Source organism: Dromaius novaehollandiae, chromosome 24 (assembly GCF_036370855.1).
Source record: "Dromaius novaehollandiae isolate bDroNov1 chromosome 24, bDroNov1.hap1, whole genome shotgun sequence".
Classification (NCBI taxonomy): Eukaryota; Metazoa; Chordata; class Aves; order Casuariiformes; family Dromaiidae; genus Dromaius; species Dromaius novaehollandiae.
Window position 1 is genome coordinate 3,149,621 of NC_088121.1, and position 20,264 is coordinate 3,169,884.

At 37.4% G+C, this 20,264-nt stretch overlaps 2 protein-coding genes across 12 annotated transcripts in view; one reads left to right on the plus strand and one right to left on the minus strand.

The window, feature by feature from the left end:
- Positions 1–20,134, plus strand: part of SLC35E2B (solute carrier family 35 member E2B) — a 20,656-nt gene extending 522 nt beyond the window's left edge. For 2 of the 11 annotated variants that reach the window (XM_026096586.2, XM_064525461.1), the window contains exons 2-9: positions 6,692–7,216; positions 7,944–8,079; positions 9,271–9,398; positions 10,260–10,380; positions 12,302–12,355; positions 13,037–13,109; positions 13,817–13,962; positions 15,160–20,134. In XM_026096586.2, the coding sequence (XP_025952371.1) occupies positions 6,892–7,216; positions 7,944–8,079; positions 9,271–9,398; positions 10,260–10,380; positions 12,302–12,355; positions 13,037–13,109; positions 13,817–13,962; positions 15,160–15,406 (1,230 nt within the window). In that variant the 5' untranslated portion in view covers positions 6,692–6,891 and the 3' untranslated portion in view covers positions 15,407–20,134. The other 9 variants (XM_026096587.2, XM_026096590.2, XM_026096588.2 and 6 more) reach the window with 9 other exon arrangements.
- The window catches only part of MIB2 (MIB E3 ubiquitin protein ligase 2), a 143,365-nt gene that overhangs the window by 18,146 nt on the left and 104,955 nt on the right, over positions 1–20,264 (minus strand). The window lies entirely within an intron of this gene.

Genomic DNA, 20,264 nt, shown 5'->3' on the forward strand with positions numbered 1-20,264 from the left:
CTTGGGGGGCGAGGGGGAACGCCATCACACAGCGGTCGGGCAGCAGCAGTTCCTCCCGCGGCAGGCAGTCTGTCCGCACGGACAAAACAGTGCTTTCCCGTTCATTCGCTGATAGTGCTTTCTCTTCCTCTTACTCCTCTTCGGAGGTGTGTACTTACGTGGGTGTTTTATCCGTTGCGCTGTGCACAGCTGCTAACTTACAGTTATTTTCCTTGGCTTGGCCTGGTGGAGGAGCTGGGTCAAGCACCGCAGCAGAAAGCGATGCCCGATGGTTCCCATTTCCTTTGATAAACAGGTCTGGATTGACTTGAACACCTGTGAACGTTACTGCTTTTTAAATCAATTGTTCCCCTACGGTGGAGTTGCATTCCCTATGATCTGCTTTATTTTTCTGCCAGATGATCATCCTGTACCCCTGCAGTCCTCCCTTTGACCACCTGCTGTGATAATTAAACAAACAGTTGTTGTGACCAAGGTGGCACAGGAGAAGGCAGCACTTCACACGTGCGCAAATCTGTATGTGCTGTAAAGAGACTGGACCGAGAGAGATCACTGACTGCAGCGCTGTAATCTGTGTTTCCTCACCAGAGCGTCAGTCAGCAGGTTTAGTCTGTTGTCACCACGGTTTTGGACTGTTGCCTAGCTTTCATTTAAACCAAGGTGAAGTTTCGGTGTGTGCTTATTTGTTACCTGTTTACACCTGTAATGTGGAAGCTGTTTTGGAAATCTCCACTCTCCAGGGCTCATTCACCCCAGGAATTGCAAGCAAGCAGGTCTCTTATGGTGGCAGTTTGTATGGGACCCTAAAAACTCATTTAACTGCAGAAGCTAGTTAACTTGGTTGCTGCCTGCTCTGGAAGAACTTGTACGTTTTGTAGCCCTACTGTGAGCCTTCCCAGCATGCAAATGCCTTGACGTGTTTCCATGCGGAGTGCATGCACACACAGCTCATTCCCACGGCTGGTTTGATTGAGGCACTTTTCCACGGAGACATCTTCACCCCTGAAGAACAGCTGGCCCCAGGAGAGGTGCTTTTCCTGCGGGGGGGCTCGGGGGCTTTTATCTGAGCAGAGCTGGTTACCGACTCCAGTTCCTGTGGGGTGAGCAAGCAGGAACAGAGGGAACGTACCCCTAGCCATGGGCAGACTGAGGCTGCGGGGCAGGCCGTGCCCAGCTCAGCTCCTCTGCCCAGGGTGGCGGAGGGGGCATCGGGCCGAGCCGCCGCCGCGCCGAGCCGCCGCCGCGTGGACCCGCTTTTTCGCCCCGCACGCGCACTCCGGGTGGAGGCCGGTCGGCCGCTATGGCGCGGCTCTGTCGGCCCGCGGGGGCGGGGCCTCGCCTCCGCCGCTGGCGGCCGCTGGCGGCTGGAGGCGGCGGGCATGGCGCGGCCGGTGAGGCGGGGGGCGGGCGCCGCTCCGAGGGTCGCGTCTGGAAAAGCCGAGGCGTGGTTTGGCGGGGGTAATGCGGGAGCGGCAGGGAGTGCTTTGTTTCTGAAAGCACGCAGTTAAGGACGCAAAAGCCTGCGGATGCTCTCTGTGATTATTTTATGTGTTTTTTGCACTGGACTGTCAGGTTTCCTCCTGCAAGAGAGAAAATCGGTCGTCAGTTTCTGCTGGTATTGATTCAGAAGAAGATTCAAAGTGTGTTACAAATCAGGTGAAAGTGCTGGTTTTTAAAGAGCACTTAACACATAAGTATTGGCCAAGCTCAGCTTGATCTCGTCCCTAGGAGAAAGAGGTCCGTGTTATTTCCTTTCCTAACTTGCTGCAACTGTACTTGTCTGAAAATCCTTAGGTCAGAAAACCAGGGATAACAGGTCAAAACTGAAAGAGTATAGCACTGCTCTGTGGTGGTCCGTGAACGTGAATGGAGAAGGCAGCTCCAAATATGCGGTGCTCTTGTTCTAGTGTGTTTTAAATGGTAAGATCAGTTCTGAGATGCTTTGGGACACACAGAAATATGTGTGGAATCTGCCTGCATGGTAGTTGATCCTGAATTCCTCAGGAGGGAAATTTAGGACTGAGTTACCACAAATGTAGTTGATGTACAAGAAAGTATTAGGCTATTTAAATCTTCTTTTAGCCTTTAGTATCTTCTTTGCATAGATATTCCTAGCTTTGAGATTATATTACAATTTGTGTTCCTAAGTATCTTAGGTGCCCTCATCCCCATGTAATGAAACACCGTTTAGATTTTCTGCTTACTTGAGTTGCTGATTTCTGTGCCTTTGTCACTTTAGAAGGAATGTTTGGATGACCCGTGTTGCATGATAGTAGACTAAGAGGTATGCACATACAGCTTTTGTTTGTTTTTCACTATTAGATTAACCTTAATTTCTCAAGTATTTGCAACATTTTTGAGCTTTTATTTTTCTGTGCAGAATGTAAGACTGACTTTATAGGATTCTTTGGGGATATTGTCAAAATAAGATATCTGTCCTTATAGATATATACAAGGGATGAGAGAGAGGTGTAGCAAAGACTTTCTGTCTTCACTGTTACTTAGTGGTCATTACAAAGTCTAGAGCACTTCTAATGTTGGACAGACGAATGCAGTAAGGAACTGTCAGTGTCACACATGTAGTGGTGATTATCAGAATCTGCTAAGCTATATAAGAAATAATTAGACCTTCTGAACAAAGGGTGTCTGTTTTGAGGTCAGCTGCATGACAGAAGAATTTTATATGTAATTTTTTGGAGTACCTGACAAACACTTGCAAATGAATATATCTCAATAATAAAAATATTCAGTATGCTTTATGAAGGACTGTGTGCAAAAACAGAGTTGTAATACATAGTTAAAAACACAGTCAGCAGTGCTGGAAATGATGTGTTTTATTTTCACTATAGATTGTGTCTTGAAGAAGTATACGTAATTTTTAAAAGGTACTATATTTCCTCTTTCACGTGGCTTCTTTGTCTTTTGTCACTGTATGTCTTATCTTTAATTGTATTATTTCAGCTGTAGGCAAAATCTCCAGGTACATTAAACAGTTGTGTTGTTGGCTTTTTCTGTTTTCAGCACTCCCTTAAAAATTAGGGTTAAAACTGCAGTTTCTCCTGAACAGTTACTTTAAGTGAATACTATTATGAAGATTTTGGAAACATGTCATCAAATAATAATCTCATCAAAACAATTTGACACCCAGGTTGGTTTTGAATCTGGTTGTTTTTATCTCTTGCCTTTTGATTTTTATCAAAGTTGGCTCTAAATAGACTCTTAACATTCTCACTCCGTGCTTGCTTTTAAACAAGATTACTGTGTATTAGAATTGGGTGAAGTCAGCCCAGCTGGCTGCCGCTATTTAATCCGTAGGTCTGTTGCAGAAAACCTCAGTGAGGGTCATGTCTGGAATGTCTCAGGGCCCCGTTGTAATACTGCTCAGTGCTTGCAACTGGATTTCCACAAGCTGCCCTCATCCTTACATCTCTGGAGTTTTAAGGGAGGGGAACACAACACACACCTCCCTTTCAGAGAAGGAGAATTCGTTTGCTTTTAAATTGTGTTAGAAAATTGTGTTGTTGTAAAACCCTGCATGTCATCTATTTCTTGTTTGTTGTCTTCCTCTTTTACTTCCTATACCTTAGTGTGGAATGTTACAGTTTAATTTGAAAACATTTCCTATGGAAGAGCTAGTGCAAAGTGCAGTGAGCATGCTCTTGTTAACTTGTGTTGCTTCTGCATTTTATTTTTTGCAAAACTTGGTGTTTCTTTTCTTCTGAGGCCTGCGGAAAACAATCAGTGACATTCTACTGCTGATACAATGAAGGGGGTAAACCGTACTGGGGACCTGATGTGGATTAGCAGTAACCTTTTTCCTGCAGCCTTACATTTCAGGGGCAGTTTCCCTAGTTTGGTCTACTGAATGGCCACACAAATGATTTTGGTTGCAGGAGTGAGTGAAGGAGAGACTATTTATTTCAGAGGCATTATGACCTGGTGCTAGCTTTGAAATACTCTTAAATTGCGGCATCATTTCCACAAAAGCACTGTACAGATAGCTGTCATTTCTATATATTCGTGCAGTCTGGCTGGCAGCAAGATGATGTTTATTCCCATGAAGGCCACTTGCATGCAATAGAAAAAAAATGTCAGTAATTCAGTAATCAAAGCAAGGAGTGGGTTTGAATCTGATGCAAGCCTCCAATAAAGTAATCAGTGCTGTTTTTCTCTTCCCAGTATGACTACTCTGTTGAGAACTGAAGGGACAAAAATGTTTTTAAATAAAAACTAGATACTTCAAAGCATTTTCAGACAATTTCCTGTTTTAAGCTTGAAGATAATGTATTTCCAATAAAATTTGAGCTACTATGAACAGAAAGGGAAAAGGAAGTTGAATGTAGTAGTCGTACGACTTTGATGTCTTCCTGCATATGAAATTGGGGAGTTGTCAGATTGGTAGGTAATTAGCTACTTCTTGTACAGTCAGGATTTGTATGAGTCTCTCAAAGCTTATACTCCACTTTTTTTTTTTTTTTTACCTTTACTACAACTTTTTTATTTCTAATGTAGTAAAGATGAGAGAAGATGCAAAGAACAGTGTAAAACACACTGCATGCTGTTTATTCTTGTGAGTTGGAAGATTCAATGTCCATGTGTAATCCAACAGAAACAGTCTGACATCCGCTGCCACATTTTCATCTATTGACTACTGGTTGGTCTTAAGGGAAGAAGATCGAATTAGTCCCAGATGAAGAATTCTTTCAGTCAGTTTAAGACCTTCCAGTTGATTTTAGACAGCAGGTCACTAATTTGGGGGCCTGGGTTTTTCTTAGTTCTCGATTACCAGAGTTTTAGTTGCTGTTCTGCTTGCTGCCATGCGTGGAATCAGTGATACTAAATATGATATAGCAGTGCTGCTGAGGCTGGGCAATTTGTTGTGCTTAATTGCTTTTGGTTTTAATAGAGCAGTATAAACAGAATTATTACTAACAAAGTTGTGATAACACTAATCATTTTGAATGTACAGGAGTATTTTTTTTAAGACCTAAAAAGGGAGGGATCAAGGATCAACTTTTCTTATCAAATTCTCTTAAAGAATGCATGTTCTCCTTTAAATTGACTAGTTTTCTCTTAAACTGGATTAAACTGAGTATATGGATTAATGTGAATGTGTCAATAGTCATTGTATCTCAGTGTGCTGTGAGCATGATTTACTGATAAAAATAGTGGAAAATGATAAGGGAAGAGGGATGAAGGCCTTCTGTGCATGGCTGTAACAACAAATATGATAAACGAGGAATGGAGCTTTTCAGTGTTGTAGGGTAGCTGCTGTTTAGGATATTGAAACTGACAGTGAAATTTAACTCTTTAGTATGTCTTCCTGAATTTTGAGGGGATGTTGCACTGGACATTAAAAAAGCATGAAGAAAAAGTGTATCATATTCACCTTAGCAAGCATGATAAAATAACATAAATTCAGTGCAAGTACATTAGCTGTTAGAACTCCTGTATTTTTGCTTACCGTTCATCATTTCCTGTGCTGCCATTGTTTGATGCCCTGTAGTGTTATGGTCTCATTTCAGACAGCTTTGCCTAGATGTCCGTGATTAACTTCCAACTTGAGAATGACTTTTTAACTTTGTAAGGTCCACCATCTCATTCATCCAACAAATGTGATTATAGATAACAATAATCCAAATTCAAATTCCCCCAGTGCTCGTTCATCGCGGCACAAAAGAGGTCCTGTCTGTCGTTTCTTTCTCATCTGTCTCATTCTGTTTTCTTTTGCTCTTGAAACACAGATTTCAAAATAGAAAGCAATAAATATAATTATAGCTCTTAATGTTGCAGATAAACTGCTCAGGTGCAATTCTTCTCTCTCATAGTATGGACTTTGAATCTGTTAGCATTATGATGCTAACATTACATGACTTCAGAGGAATAAAGGTCAGGGTGTGTTTTTGTTGTTCTCTGTACTGTTCTGCTGTAACTCACCAAATTCATGTAACTTTTAAGAGGGGAAACCTCTGGTGGCAAAAGTTCTAGTGCTGCCTTCTGTCAGATTTAAAAAAAAAGGATTTATGAATTATTGCAAGTACTAATACTGAATTACAAGATATAACCGTACTACAGTAGCAAAATAAGTAACACTGCATTATTTAGAGGTAATTAAATAGAGACCAAGTCTGTATGGAAAACTTATTTTCCCACTTTGTTCACCTAGTTACTAGGACAACAGAAATTGAATGTGTTTACTGGAAGTTATAGTCCTTGATTACTGATGCTCACTTTAACTCAAGACGATGGTAAGAGGATAAGTAGTACTAAGGGTGCATGCTTCTGCCCAGGTTTCTGAGTTGTGAAGATTTTTCTATAGTGCTTATAAGCAGACTTTAGACTGAGACAAAGACTGTAGAATAGTTAAGAAGAATTAATTATAATTGAAAAGGCTGCGCTGACATACTTTAGATGGAGAAGAACTTAAGAACAAAATGTCTTTGGTGTGTGTGTGTGCACATGCATGCTTAGAATAAAAAAAAACCTCTTAGGTAAGTTCTTAGTCCTTTATCTTGCTATCATGGTCATATTAGCAGGACAAAATACAGTCTGAAAGACAAGCTACAAAAGTCCTTGTATCTTCAATAATCTGACAGTGAACTGTGGTGTTTTTGCTGTGTTAGGGATTTAAAATGTCATTATGTTCAGAGCTACATGTTGTTTTCATTTTTTCTCTTTTTTTCATTCTCAGGCAGAAAAAGTGGACTAGACCACATGAAGAAGCATCTGAAGTTTATTTTTTGCAAGATTTTATTTGGAGGACCAAATACACTTTTACAGGCCATTGGAGATGAAAGATTAACCACATATTTTTGTTTCCTTGAAGTGCCACTGTGTACTTAGTCAATATTGCTTTGTATTAAGGACAAGTGCTAGTTTCTTAATGTCAGCATGTCAACTGTAGCAAGTACTGAGACACTGGAGGAATCTAAACCTCCCCTCCTTGAAGAAAAGCCAAAGGAAAAAGCATTATTTCAGTTGGACTCATTCTTTGCTAACAGGAGTGAAAAATTTGTATTTGCTAGGAGTGATAGTGTACCAGAGGAGAATGTTCTGAAAATAACTATCACAGAGACTACAGTCATTGAGTCAGACTTGGGCATCTGGAATTCTCATGCTCTCATCTACCTCACTTTGTGGTTTTTTTTCAGCTTTTGCACTCTCTTTCTTAACAAATACATTCTTTCATTACTGGAAGGAGAGCCCAGCATGCTAGGTAACCCTGTCTTTCTTTGATGCTTTAATTACAGTGAGATATTTGACAATACCAGATCCTCCTATGTAAGTTGTGGGAGTAAATGGTTCACCTGAAGTGAAAAAGACCTTGCTAGGTGATGTTGGGGGTGGATCTTGGAGCTGGGAACTTGTGAGTTGTAACTGTAGCCTGTAAAGGGGGTTCTGACACCATCCCTTCCTCCCCTTGTCGCTTTAGTCTCTGAAAGACAGAATGAAACTTTGCTCATAGAGGAGCTGTAAGATAGTGTTTGAAAACTAAGTGCTGGAAAGAAAAATGTAATTAAATTTTCTGTTTTCTGTGTTGTAGGGTAGTGTGAGACTTTTAAGAAAATCAAATCTCGAGTTAATTGTTGGTAGTCTCCAGAGTTCTTAAGATTAACTTGTTTGTAGAAATGCAAAAGTTGCCTTCATGTGACCACTATTATCTGGTGGGCTTATTTTGCCTTTTTTTTTTTTTTTTTTTTAATAAGGGGAAAACAAAGGGCATTTTATCTGTGTGTCAGGTTTTATATGTATCACCACCCCTTTATGTTTTACTCTGCTGCCTTGCTGGTAGATGTAGAAGTAAAAGGGCTTTTGTGCAAATTTATAAAATTTAGATAATAGTTGTCATGTTTCTTAACTACTAAGAATACTACAGATTCTCCTATTGCTTGATTCTTTCTGTTTTCATTATTTTATGATTTGTTTTCCCCATCTTTCTTTAGGTGCTGTTCAAATGCTTTCAACCACCTTCATTGGCTGTATTAAAATGTTTGTTCCATGCTGTTTGTACCAGCACAAAACACGCATCTCGTATCCACCAAATTTTATTATGATAATGCTGTTTGTTGGATTAATGAGGTAAATGGTTAAATTTTTCCTAGAGATTTGTCTGGTTGCTTCATTATGTTCTTCTGTAGAGAACCTACGTTTTGATGGCTCTCTTCCTTTTCTTTCTTGCTTTTGTATGAAGATTAGAGAGCATTAAGAACAGTGTTCACCTACCCCCCCCGCCCCCCCAATAAAAATCACAGGACAACTTTATCTTCAGTTCTTTTTCCTAACTACTATGTTTCTTTTTCCAGATGCCAGTTTTGGGGCTAGTTTAGCGTTCCATCACAATTATCCTCTTTTAAGACGTATGCCACTTTTTAACATCATCTTTCCATTTGCTGTTATTTCTTGTTCTCTTTTGAGGCTGACATTTGTTTAGTATAATAGCATATATTATGATGTTGCTTTGTTCTGTCACCTTTTCCAGCATTTTGCCTCAAAGGTGATACAGACTGTTAACATTTACCTTTTAAAAGTAAATATTTGCTGTATGCTGGGATAGCATCAGTCTGTGATCTAGGAGAGAGTATATGGTTTGATTTTCCTCTATGCTGCAGAAATGATATAGGATAACAATATTCATATTAATTCAGAACAGCTTTATCTTAATAACTGTTCAGCCTTGCTGATTAATTTCATGGTTTAAAGTATGAATAAATGTTCAGCATATCTAACTTACAGTACAGATGGATGGCTGCAAGTGTTAAAGTTTCCTTAGCAAATTACCGTTTATCAGTAGAACTGTATTAACTGATTTTAACTTAAGCCTACTGAAAATCTTAGCTTAAAACACTGTCAACTGAGGCTCGATTACTGAGTGGCTTAAAAAGTAAGCTTTATGGATTTTTTGAGGTCTACTGTACATCCTTACAAACTGCACATGATAATTGCCTAAGTGTGCTTAATTAATTAATTAATGCTAAATAAGTATGGATGTTTAAGCCACTGCAGAAGGGCATAGATCTCATGCATTATACTTCGCAAGTGCTGTGGACTGGAAGTGTGTAGCTGGTCAGTTACTGCAGTTCAGTCAAGCTATCAAGTTTTGGTAAGTTGATTGCTGGCTATACCCATCCATATTTTTAGTTACTGTAGCTCAATTTTATATATTATTAGATAAATTACAGTGCAGTTGTTTTCTAGGCTGGATATCTAAAAGTCGATGTTTAAGCATTATTTTATTCTCTGCTTAACCTCATGTGTTCTTCTCTTTTACAGATTTGCAACAGTAGTGTTAGGGCTTGTCAGCTTGAAAAACGTGGCCGTTTCATTTGCAGAAACAGTTAAAAGCTCTGCACCTATTTTTACTGTTATTATGTCTCGAATGATATTAGGGGAGTACACTGGTAAGTACTTCACTGTTAAAATGTGATCATTTTGTGTAGTGCTGTGGGTTATTTGGCCTTGGCAGGGAGATTCTGCCAGAATGTGGTAAGTAATTTGATGCAACTGGAAGAATTATTCTGTTTGAACACAGTAGATAGAGTACGTACAAGTGAAAAAGGATTTGTTTCAAGACAACTGTGTAAAGGCAATTCTGGTTTGAAGTTCTTTTTTCTGTCAAGAAATACCATTGCAGCTTTAAATAGTTCTGTGTGTTCCTTTTCCTGAGGAGAGCTTGCTGATCTGAATTTAAAAATCCTGAATTTATTCACTGGGTTCACTCTGTGGCTGAAAAATAAAAGCTGGCTTTCCACAATTCAGCTCCATAATATAATTTTCTTGTGATCACATGCTTGAAGCTATTTGCTTGAGGAGATTTTGCTTCTAACCAACTACAAGTCATAGGAATAATACAGAAGCCATTCACAGTTTTTCTGCTGCAAAGCCCAAATGGTAGAAGGCTGAAATATGCCAGAGGAAGACTAGTCCAATTATGGAGTAAGCAGGGTGAATATTATTTTCTTTTGCCATTTGGTGACAAAGATGAAATGAAAACAGGCATCAGTCCATTTTCCTTCTCCAAAGTAGATATTTTCATCAGTCAGTATGTATTCATATTGTCTTCCAGAGCACATTGTTAGTGTTTGAGATCTCACTTTAGAACCTCTGTAATTTAAAATCCTTTCAAAGAAGGTTGTTTTTTTTTTTCTTTTAACCAAAGAAGTTAATCTGGAATTGAAACTTTTTCCAACTATATTATCTGATGTGTTACATTGACAGTACAATAATTAAACACAGATTTTAAACTTCCTTTTCATTTGCAGGATTGCTGGTTAATCTTTCTCTCATCCCTGTTATGGGTGGGCTAGCTCTATGTACAGCTACTGAAATCAGTTTCAACATTCTGGGTTTCTCAGCAGCTTTATCTACTAATATTATGGACTGGTAAGGCATTATGAAGGTTTTGTGTGTGGAATAGAGGAATTTTGTTTGTTAGTAGATTGAAGAAAACTATTATCTGTCATTTTTGTATACTACATTTAAGCTTTGGTATTTAAAAATTATTTTTAACTGAAGATACAGTTATTCTTGGGGTGAGAAACTGTATCTGCTAGGATTCATGAGATAAGAATAGTACAACTTTGGTCCAAAAGCATCTGTAGTTGTATAATCTTTATTCGGAACTCTCGACTCTGCTGCTCAAATCCGTAAACGGCTAGTACATCAGTAGATTATGGAAGCTTTCCCCTGTAATTGCTAGATGAAGTGCGGCAAAATGAAAAACTGAGTTCCAACTGCAGATGAAATTGAATGATAAAGACCCTATTATGTTAAAATTTTACTAAGAAATATGCTAAACTTGCCAGCTACAGGAAAAAATACACACAAAATGTACTGTAGAAGAGTGCTAGTGACGACTTCAGAGAGAACAGGTAAGCATATTTTAGAGATAGAAATATAACTGAGCTCAGGTCACTGAGAGGGTTGGGGTTTTTTTGTTTTTTTTTAAATGTGGTATGCTATCAATGAGTTAAAACATGAGAGGAAAACTTCAAGCTGTGAAACCTGGGAACATTTACTGACCTGAAAGCTATGAAGACTTTTGGATGAAACTTGTATCTGTTTGTGTTTAAGGAAGTGTTTTCTGTATGTGACTTCAAGATAGAATTAATTTAGAAGTAATTAATTCATAAATACTAAGATCACTCTTAATATTTTTAATGCAATTAAGAGATTATTTACAAAATTCTTCCATTGTACATCTTCAGGATGGCAAATTGTGAGCAACCTCAAAGCTAGTATGCTAGCAAGAACACTTGAGAATTTTAGTTTCTTGCATGTGAAATAGTTTTGACACGCAGTGATTTACAGAATGCTGGTGGACCATGTCAGATTTTACATATGAATATTTGTGACTTTTTGTAAAAGTTCTGGGTTTAGATCTAAATTTATTTTGGATGCTTCTTTCCAAAATAAAGTAAACTTAGTGTGTCTCCCCCTTCTTGCTCTGGATATGATAATTTATTTTAACATTGTACACTTTGCAGTCTTAATACAGGTTCAGGCATGAGAGAGGACTGTGTGGATGTTTTATTTTAATACAACATATGCAAATCAGGTGTGCTGTTTCTACTTTTAAATAAATTGAAGTGGTTTTGATTTAAAAAAAAAAAAAAAGCCATGCTCATACACTAGTTTATTTCTTTGCGTGCTCTTGGCAGTGCCTTATATTTTTACATACAGAGTGTGCAATGCTTGTTACAGTTTGTGAATGTGTAGTTGAATAGCAAAAGCTAGAAAAAGGAGCATTGTGCTTCTGTCTTCTAAAGAAACAACTGAAAATTTAGGGATCTAATTTTTTTCAATTTCAGAGCAAAGGCTAGATGGTTCTGACAGTCGAAACTTAGAGGCCATGAAGAAATTAAATGAACATTTTTCACATGCAGTATAACAATATCTACATCAAGTACACAGAGCATGTTGTTGCTTTTTGTGTAATAATCCTAAGAGATGAACACAAAATACTGTTGCTTTGAAAAAGAGTCACATTTTACCCTGAAAGAACTTTCAGAGTATGTTACAGAATAGTAATTTTATAGATAAGTGCACTAAAGTAGCAAAGGTGTGTTCTGGAATTTTTTCCCTGAATATGTTTATGTATGAATCATCCTTTAAAATACTTTGTTTAAATCCCTGGAGTATATAGAAGAAAATAGAATTCAAATCGAGCTTTGCTTATGTGCATAAAAATTGTGTAGATGATGTTACCTAATGTATTCTAAGAGAAGCAACTGTCTTGCTCACAGTTTGGTTGGTTATATCTAAAATCTACAGGTAAATGTGTTTTTTCTTTTGTTTTTTTCAGTTTGCAAAATGTCTTTTCAAAAAAACTGCTCAGTGGAGATAAATACAGATTTTCGTAAGTATTTAAAATAACTTAAGTTTGTCGATAACAGAAGGGCCTTGGGCTGCATAAGGAAACCCCATAGTTCTTTTCCTCAAGCTCTTTGCAGTTTTAATCTAAATCATTTTATCAAGAAAGAAAAACTCATGTATTCTCAGATCCCGCTGTGGTAGGGAGGAGTCTCATGATCAGCTAAAACTCTGTCAGCATACCTAAAATGAGTCATCTTTTCACAGAAATGTGTCCTTATCCTGCAATCATAAAACTTCCTTTAAAATTATTAGTCTTAGAGAAGCAACCTTCAGTACCCACTCCACATTTTAACTATGAAACATGTGAACCAGTAATAAAATATTGTGGTAAAATATGTTTGTTTTGTTTTAGGACACATTCCATTAAAAAAAGACTATAAATTTTTCAGAAGTAACTGCAGATTCAGAAAATACCAAGCACGTTCTTGAAAACGTTTGCTTTTTATCTTCAATCCATCACGGCCAACTTGGAAAGCAAAATACTGTCTTTCCACAAGATTGTTAAATTCATTGTCCCTAAGGCTTGGTAGATGTTTTTTCTGTATTACTTTTTGATGTCTGTAAATGCAGTAATGAGGCTTCTACTTAAATTTGATACAGCTTTCTTCGGTTCTAAGAAAGTGGAAGCTTTTACTAATTTTTTTTATTTGTTTGTCCTTTATAGAGCCCCAGAGCTTCAATTCTATACCAGTGCTGCTGCAGTGGTTATGCTTATTCCGGCTTGGATATTTTTTATGGTAATTTGAATTTGCTAACACTGATACATGGTTTCTTTTTGACTTGTGAGCATATGGTTAACCTTAGGTTTACCTTTCATCCTTCCTGTTCTTTAAAATCACCCTGGAATGCATTTCATCTTCTGTTTGCAAGAGATTGGAGGAAAAAAAAATGTTCAGAGAAATAGTTTAGTATAGACATGAGTTGACAGGTGACCCAGAAAATGTGATTTTTATTTCAGGGTTTTAGAGAAAAAAATATAATGTTGTCTGAATCTGTGAATTTAAAGTTTCAGATAAAGACTTGAGAAACAAATGCTAAATACTTGTTGACTTTTTGCTTATATTCACATGGTATGCAGGAGGTATTAACTCTTTGAAAGCAAAATTGAGATGATGTAAGTATAATGTGTCAGAGGATAAGTATGAATCCTTGTATTGTTATATATCGGTATTCAAAGGAGAAAATGTCACAGACAAGCAGAGCACACAGGAAAGTTCATTCAGTTAAGACCTGGTTTTCTAACGTATTCTTTCGGAGGGAAAATCATATTTTGAGGATATAAACATCCTGCGTGTTTTAGTTTTTGTTTTGCTGAAATTTTTATGAAAAACAAATGTCTGTTTATAATAATAATAATGACTTTGTTTTTCAGACTTGGGGGAAAATTCAATTCTAGATTTATTTATAAAATAGAGTCTTAAAATCCTCTCTATTTTGCGTTTAGGATGTGCCAGTAATTGGAAAAAGTGGAAGGAGCTTCAGCTACAACCAAGATGTCATTGTACTTCTCTTAATAGATGGAGTCTTGTTCCACCTGCAAAGTGTTACAGCCTATGCCTTGATGGGAAAAATTTCTCCTGTGACTTTCAGGTAAAAATTTCACGTCAGGATCACTATTTTTTTTTTCTTAGTATTCCTGCTTGGGAACTAGGTAATAAAAGTGTTGTACAAATAAATAATGTAAATGCAGAAATGTACCAAATGCAAGAAGAAAACTTGTCAGATCCTACATACCACCAAAACTTTTTTTCATTCTCCCTCATTGCATGAAGAGAGCAGCTTTTGACTCAGGCTGTTGAGCTGATGGAGCAGGTGCTCACGTTTACTAGCAGGAGTGCTGCATTCGGTTTAACAGCTATTCCTTAAAGGTGGTTAACCAGACCGAACAGAATCAGCAGAACTTTAGACCAAACACTAAGCTTCCTTTCTCTTGAGTGATAATAAGGCAATACTCACATAGCAGTGCAGTGCAGAATACAAGCAATCAGTTCTGCATACCTATTCCTGAAGCATGGCACCAGCACAATGGGTTGTATTTGTTGTATTTTTACATATGCTTTAAAGACAGCCCCACTTACCCTGTCAGATATATACTGCAGCTTTGTTAGACTGTTACACAATTCTGATTCAATAGTTGGTCATTTGTATGAATAGCCTTGTGGCCTACAGGGTCATCTCGGTCCTAAACTTTCAAGGTTTCTCCTGTCTCATGCTCTCATGTGTCACTGCTGCAGTCTTGTGACAGTTTGCTGTTCCACATATTCTCATTTTGAAGTTGATAGTTCTATCTACACAACACCAGGATGTAAAAGCATATATACATATTTATGTAAACAAAAAATTTCTTAACTATGTGTTATAATGTTATTGATATGGGTTACAATTTAGTTCTTTTGAGGTTATAAATACTGTATGACCCAAATAATAATGCACTTAAAAATGTATAGTTATGTTGCTGATGTTCTGTTGTTATTTATGGGTGTCTGCATTAGCTAAAAACAAATTGCTGACACTGTACGGCATGCTTAAAAATAACCAAAACAAAAACCTCTTTGGAGAGATGAGTTACTCATATTAGGTCTAAAATTAAGATAAGCATAAAGTGTTAGAGCCGATATACAAACAGTTTGGTGACGGTATTAGCTTAAAGAGGAAGAGTGGAAAATAGATTTAGTGTTTAAAAAACAAACAAAACAAAAAAGGTCCCACTACATTAGAGCATGAAGAATAAGTTGTGTGGGATATGGGAAAGCTTTATTGGGCCTTAACTTTTATATTCCTTTCCAGTGTTGCTAGTACTGTGAAGCATGCGCTATCAATCTGGCTAAGTATTATTGTGTTTGGTAACAAAATCACAAGCCTCTCAGCCATTGGGACTGTTCTAGTGACAATCGGAGTTCTGCTATATAACAAGGCAAAGCAGCATCAGCAAGAAACCATACACAGCCTGGCAGTTGCGGCCCCACAACCTGCACAAACTACAACTGAAGATACTGAGCCGCTAATCTCCAAGGATTTGAAACCATATGATTGATATGGCCATTTATTCTCCCAAAACAGCATAACTCAAAGGAACTCTTTCTGAAAGTGGCTGTTTCTTCAACAGTTGAGGATGATTTGGTTCCTTTGAGTTCACAGCAAGGCAAGACTGGGACTTGGAGCAGAGAGAAAACAGTGGGAAGAATCTAGTAAGCCTTGATTTACTGAGAAACTGATATACTGAACAGAGGACCTAATGTCATATAATGTGGTAAATACAGGCTGTGTAATCTGTTCTTGACTACAAATAATATACAAGCTTATATTAGAAAAAAGTCTTCAGTGTTTTGTAGGAAAATGATTCCTTTCTCTACCAAAATAGCATGAAAACATCATTGTCTTCTGCTTGCTTGGTATGGAATGAACCCACTGCTTAACTGATATTCCTAGCTGTTTGTGACTGTACTACATCCTCTATCATTTGTTTGTATCGTAGAGCTGGAAGGAAGAACCCCCTCCTCTCCCAACAAATGACTTTTTTGGTCTATGCTTAGTTCAAGTAAACTATGAAAATAATTCCATGCACCCAAATAATGATGAGCAGCTATTTCTGACTAGAAAGCTAGCATGGAAAAGTGATTTTTTTTTTTCTACATGAAAATGTTGCAGCTTAGTTGTGTATTGACAATATTGAAATACAAATATATACATATGCTGTATAAAGCAGAGGGTTTAAATAAATATTCTCAATTGCTCACAGGTAAAAACCACTGAAAATCTGTGGTTATAAAGGAGGCAGGATCCATATTTCTATAAGAAACCATTTTAATTATTTAAATATCTTGCAGTTTGTAATGTATTTCTGTTATGAGGAGATATTTCAATTTTTTATTTCTAAGAGTGCAACAAAAATACTGCCTTTTAGACACTCAGGGTTACAACTCTGTCTCTGGCCTATGTGCATAGTGTTTCTGTCATTTCCAGTTAGGTGAAGTATCTTCGAGGTATCTGTGACAGAGCTGGAAGAGAGACAACTTAAGAGGCGAATTCTAACCATAAACTGAGACTACATCTTTATTTCTGTTGCTTTTAATAATTTCTAAATTTAATGTGATAGGCTGTCAGCTTTTGTTTCTTGCTAGATAAAAGATCAGAAGTTCAATATCTAGCTTTTCCTTTAAAAATACTAAATGTAAGTAGGAGAATATGAACTTTTTTTTTTTTTTTCAAAAGAGCATATGATGTGCTACAGCATCTGGAAGAACCTTCAAATTGATTTTTGGGGGAAAAATTTAAATTAATTAAAATGAACTTCATTGTAATAATTGCCTTTATTCTGAAAGCTAATAGGTTGTCATTATAAGCATGGATAAAGTGGTCTTTACGATAAAAATATTTTATAATAGGAAGTTACAAGTGGCGCTCCTCCGAAAGTAAAGCACCTGCTTACATTTCCAATGTGAGCAATTCCATTAGCTTTAGTGGACTTTCCCTGTGGAGGCCAAAAATGTGTTCCCAAGATAGGCTATCTGAAAAAGCCTTTCTTCTGATTCTGTTCAATTAGCATGCGTTTATTTTTGTTGTATTATGCTTACTTCACACAGTGCTATATATGACTGGTTGCCTGGGGTATATACCCTGAAGATTCTTATTGGGGAAAAAATGTAACTTTTTCATCACTGTACGCATTGATGTTTGATTTGTTTTGTCATTACTAATATTACTTGCAAAATGCTGTGGACTGTGAGGCAGAGTTCTGTTTTTCAGTTTTTTTGGTGGTTTTGCATTTAATAATCTCTGTAGATTTGGCAGAAACCAAAGTCTATTTTGCATTATGTTTCTACTTTTGGGGAAAGACAGGAGGGTAAGTGGCTTTCTGGTTGTCTAGCTCAGTTTTCATGTAATCTGCTTCATTTTAAAAGGTAGTAGACCTTTGCCTTTCCTGTTACTGGAAGAGTTTTGTGAAACCATACAGCTGGGAGGATTTTGCAACTTGTAATTTCTAACATACTGGAGTTTCTTAGTGGCTGGTTTACCCCACCTGATTTGTGGTGGAGAGGATGAGCAGGATAATTCAGTTCAGGAGGGTTTTGTTTTCTTTTCACAATGTTTTCCTCTTACGTACTTTTATTTGCAGTCTTCTTGGCCTTTATTTTTATTAGGCTTAACAAACCAACCTTTTTTACTATCCACTTGTAAGAAAGACCTCTCTTCCTCTTCGTAAATATGCTGCTTTATAATGTTGCTACCTTACTGTATTTATTCTGTACACATTATCTATTAAAGCAACAGGAGCTGACAGCCCTGCATGAAAGCTTTTGGATTCTGATCATTGCCTGGGTTGAAAGACAGACCTTTGAGGTGTTTTAAACATGCAAAACAGTTCTCTAAATAGTTTTCCTCTTGGAAAACATGGAAAACTTCACATTTCCAAAAGCAAAAATGTATCTGCTTATTAGCAGAAGGACATTCTCAGTTGTTATGCATGATTCTACTGCATCAAAATGGATATACAGCTCTATTTCTGGGATTTCATGCAGATTTCAGTGTATAAATATATAATTAATTAAATATGACTACTAGTAGTAAGCCAGATTACTGCAGGTTTAACAAACAGAGCAACATTAGGCATGTAATATTTTAATGTATAGTTCCTGGAGAGAGGATGTTTCACAAAAAAAAAAAAAAAAAAAAAAAAAAAAAACCCAAAAACAAACAAACAAAAACCCGCTAGGCAGAGTTTTGTTTCTTACTCCCTCCCTCAGTGCTGAAATGATACAAGTGCTTATTGAAGAAAATGCAGATTTGAAAATGTAAGATGTTACTTGCAGCAGTTAACATCTCAAAAATGACAAATTTCCCCACTTAAAAAGATGCGTAATGAAACAACTGTGCATGCACAGTAAGTGCATCATGCACTTACTGTATTTTAACCTCTCTTCATGGTGAAGTAATTTAACCATGTTAACCATGTAAGTGTGTTTACTTCTATATGTGTGTATTCTTAACTGATAATCCTATAAAACTTTTAAGAATGGCTCTTCTCACACTGAATTCATGCAAATTCTCCGTCATGTATTAGTTCTGCTGCCATTATAAAAATGACTTCTTGGAAATATTTTTTGGTATTATGCTTTATTCAAATAAATAGTAAAATTGATCCTTTATGCCCATCCCTATAATTACATATTAAAAAAAAAAGAAAGAAACATGCTGTGATAAGTTTCTCCTTTTCTGCTACTCTACTTTGTCTGTATTTTTTTGTTGTTGAATGGGCAGAGATTGGCAGTTATTTATATCTTCCTGCCCAGTGTTAAGACTGATATATTGTAAGAGATAGATGTTTTGACAATTACTTAGCGATTTTTGCTGCTTACCATTGTGGCCATTGGAGATCTGTTTAATCCCACTCAGTCTGTGGGCTCCCAAAGCCAGCTCATGCATGGTCTAGAATGACACTGTACTTCAGAACTAGAATGTTTGCCTTGTTTTTTCAATATAAACTTGGAATTAGGATGATGATTGTACTGGAATCATGATTTGAGAAAATGTTTGTATTGCAGCACAGCAGTTTTGTTTGGGTGGTGAGGCAGCCTGCTGTGTGTGAAAAATATTCTTTTGTCAAAGATGTCACACTTCCTGGTGATACCTCTTTTCAAGTTGATCTCATTTAGCAGATGAGTAGCTCTAGTCTCTTAAGAGGCTGATTGTAAGGGGGTGTTGAGCAAAAAAGGCATTTTGCATTCAGTAGGGCGATGTGGCTGGTGTTCTGAATTATGAAATAGGTTTCACTCTCGTTACATTTATAGCCAAGTAAAGACATTAGTTTCTCAGTTTGTGTGCACACTTATCACTGTTATTGGTCATAATATGTAAGGTTACACATATAATCTTGGGAACCTAATCACTGAAGATGTTCACTAAGACAATAAAGGCTGTGACAAGTCTGCTTTCTAAATAAACTTTGTAGCATAAGATACGCTTCACCCTTGGAACTGTAGCTGATTTTTGAGCTTGTAACTCATGAAGTTCTTACGGTTGAGAAAGCCAAGCACTCTTTATGCTTGCTGAAGAAAAGCATTTACTGTGATTAGTTTCTGGATTCTTTCTTAAGAGTCAAACTAGTGACCTTTAGGAAATGCCATCTTGTTTGTCAGTCTGATGAGCAGAGACTTCAGCTGTGTCATACCCTCTCCTAACAGTCTCAGTGAATGACATGGAAGAGAAGAGGATACCTGAAAGGCATTTACTTGTAGAGACAACTGTTTAGTGCTGTGGCAGTGACATGAATTTAGACTCTTGGAGCCCAGTCTTGGCTAATCTAGTCATGCATTTATTCATGAAGGAAGACTGGAGTGCTGCTTTTGAAGCAGGCAGAAGCCTGTGCCAGAAAACTGTGGAGGAGTATGAGGTGCATTCATAACCTGGGTATTGACATTTAAATAAGTGATTGCTTTTAAATAGCCCTTCTTCTGAGAAACTTGAAGATGTTGTACCTCTAGTTGCTTCATTGTCAAAGCCAAACCTTTATGTATTTGATACCAAAATATGAGTGTGCGACTGACATAAACTGCACATAGTCTTTTGTACACATTTTGTGAAAGTAGTTTGTATATTTACTGTTGACTATTTATGTGAGGTCTGGATACTTTCTAAGTAGTGCAGCTGCCTTGGCTATAGCATCGGTGGTAGCACATGCAGGATCTCTGTTAAATCCTGTGGATGTTTAAAAATGTTCCTGTGCTTTAATTAATCTTGGAAAGAATAAAGTTCCCGCAGCGTCGCCCTGTTTTTATTAACGCCTTCTCTCCGGGCCTCGTTTCTTAGCAATGCTGTGCTGCCAGGCCACGAGTGTGGGGGCTGGGAGGGGAGGCGGAGTTCGGTCGCTCGCCGGTTGAGCGCCGCGCGTCTGT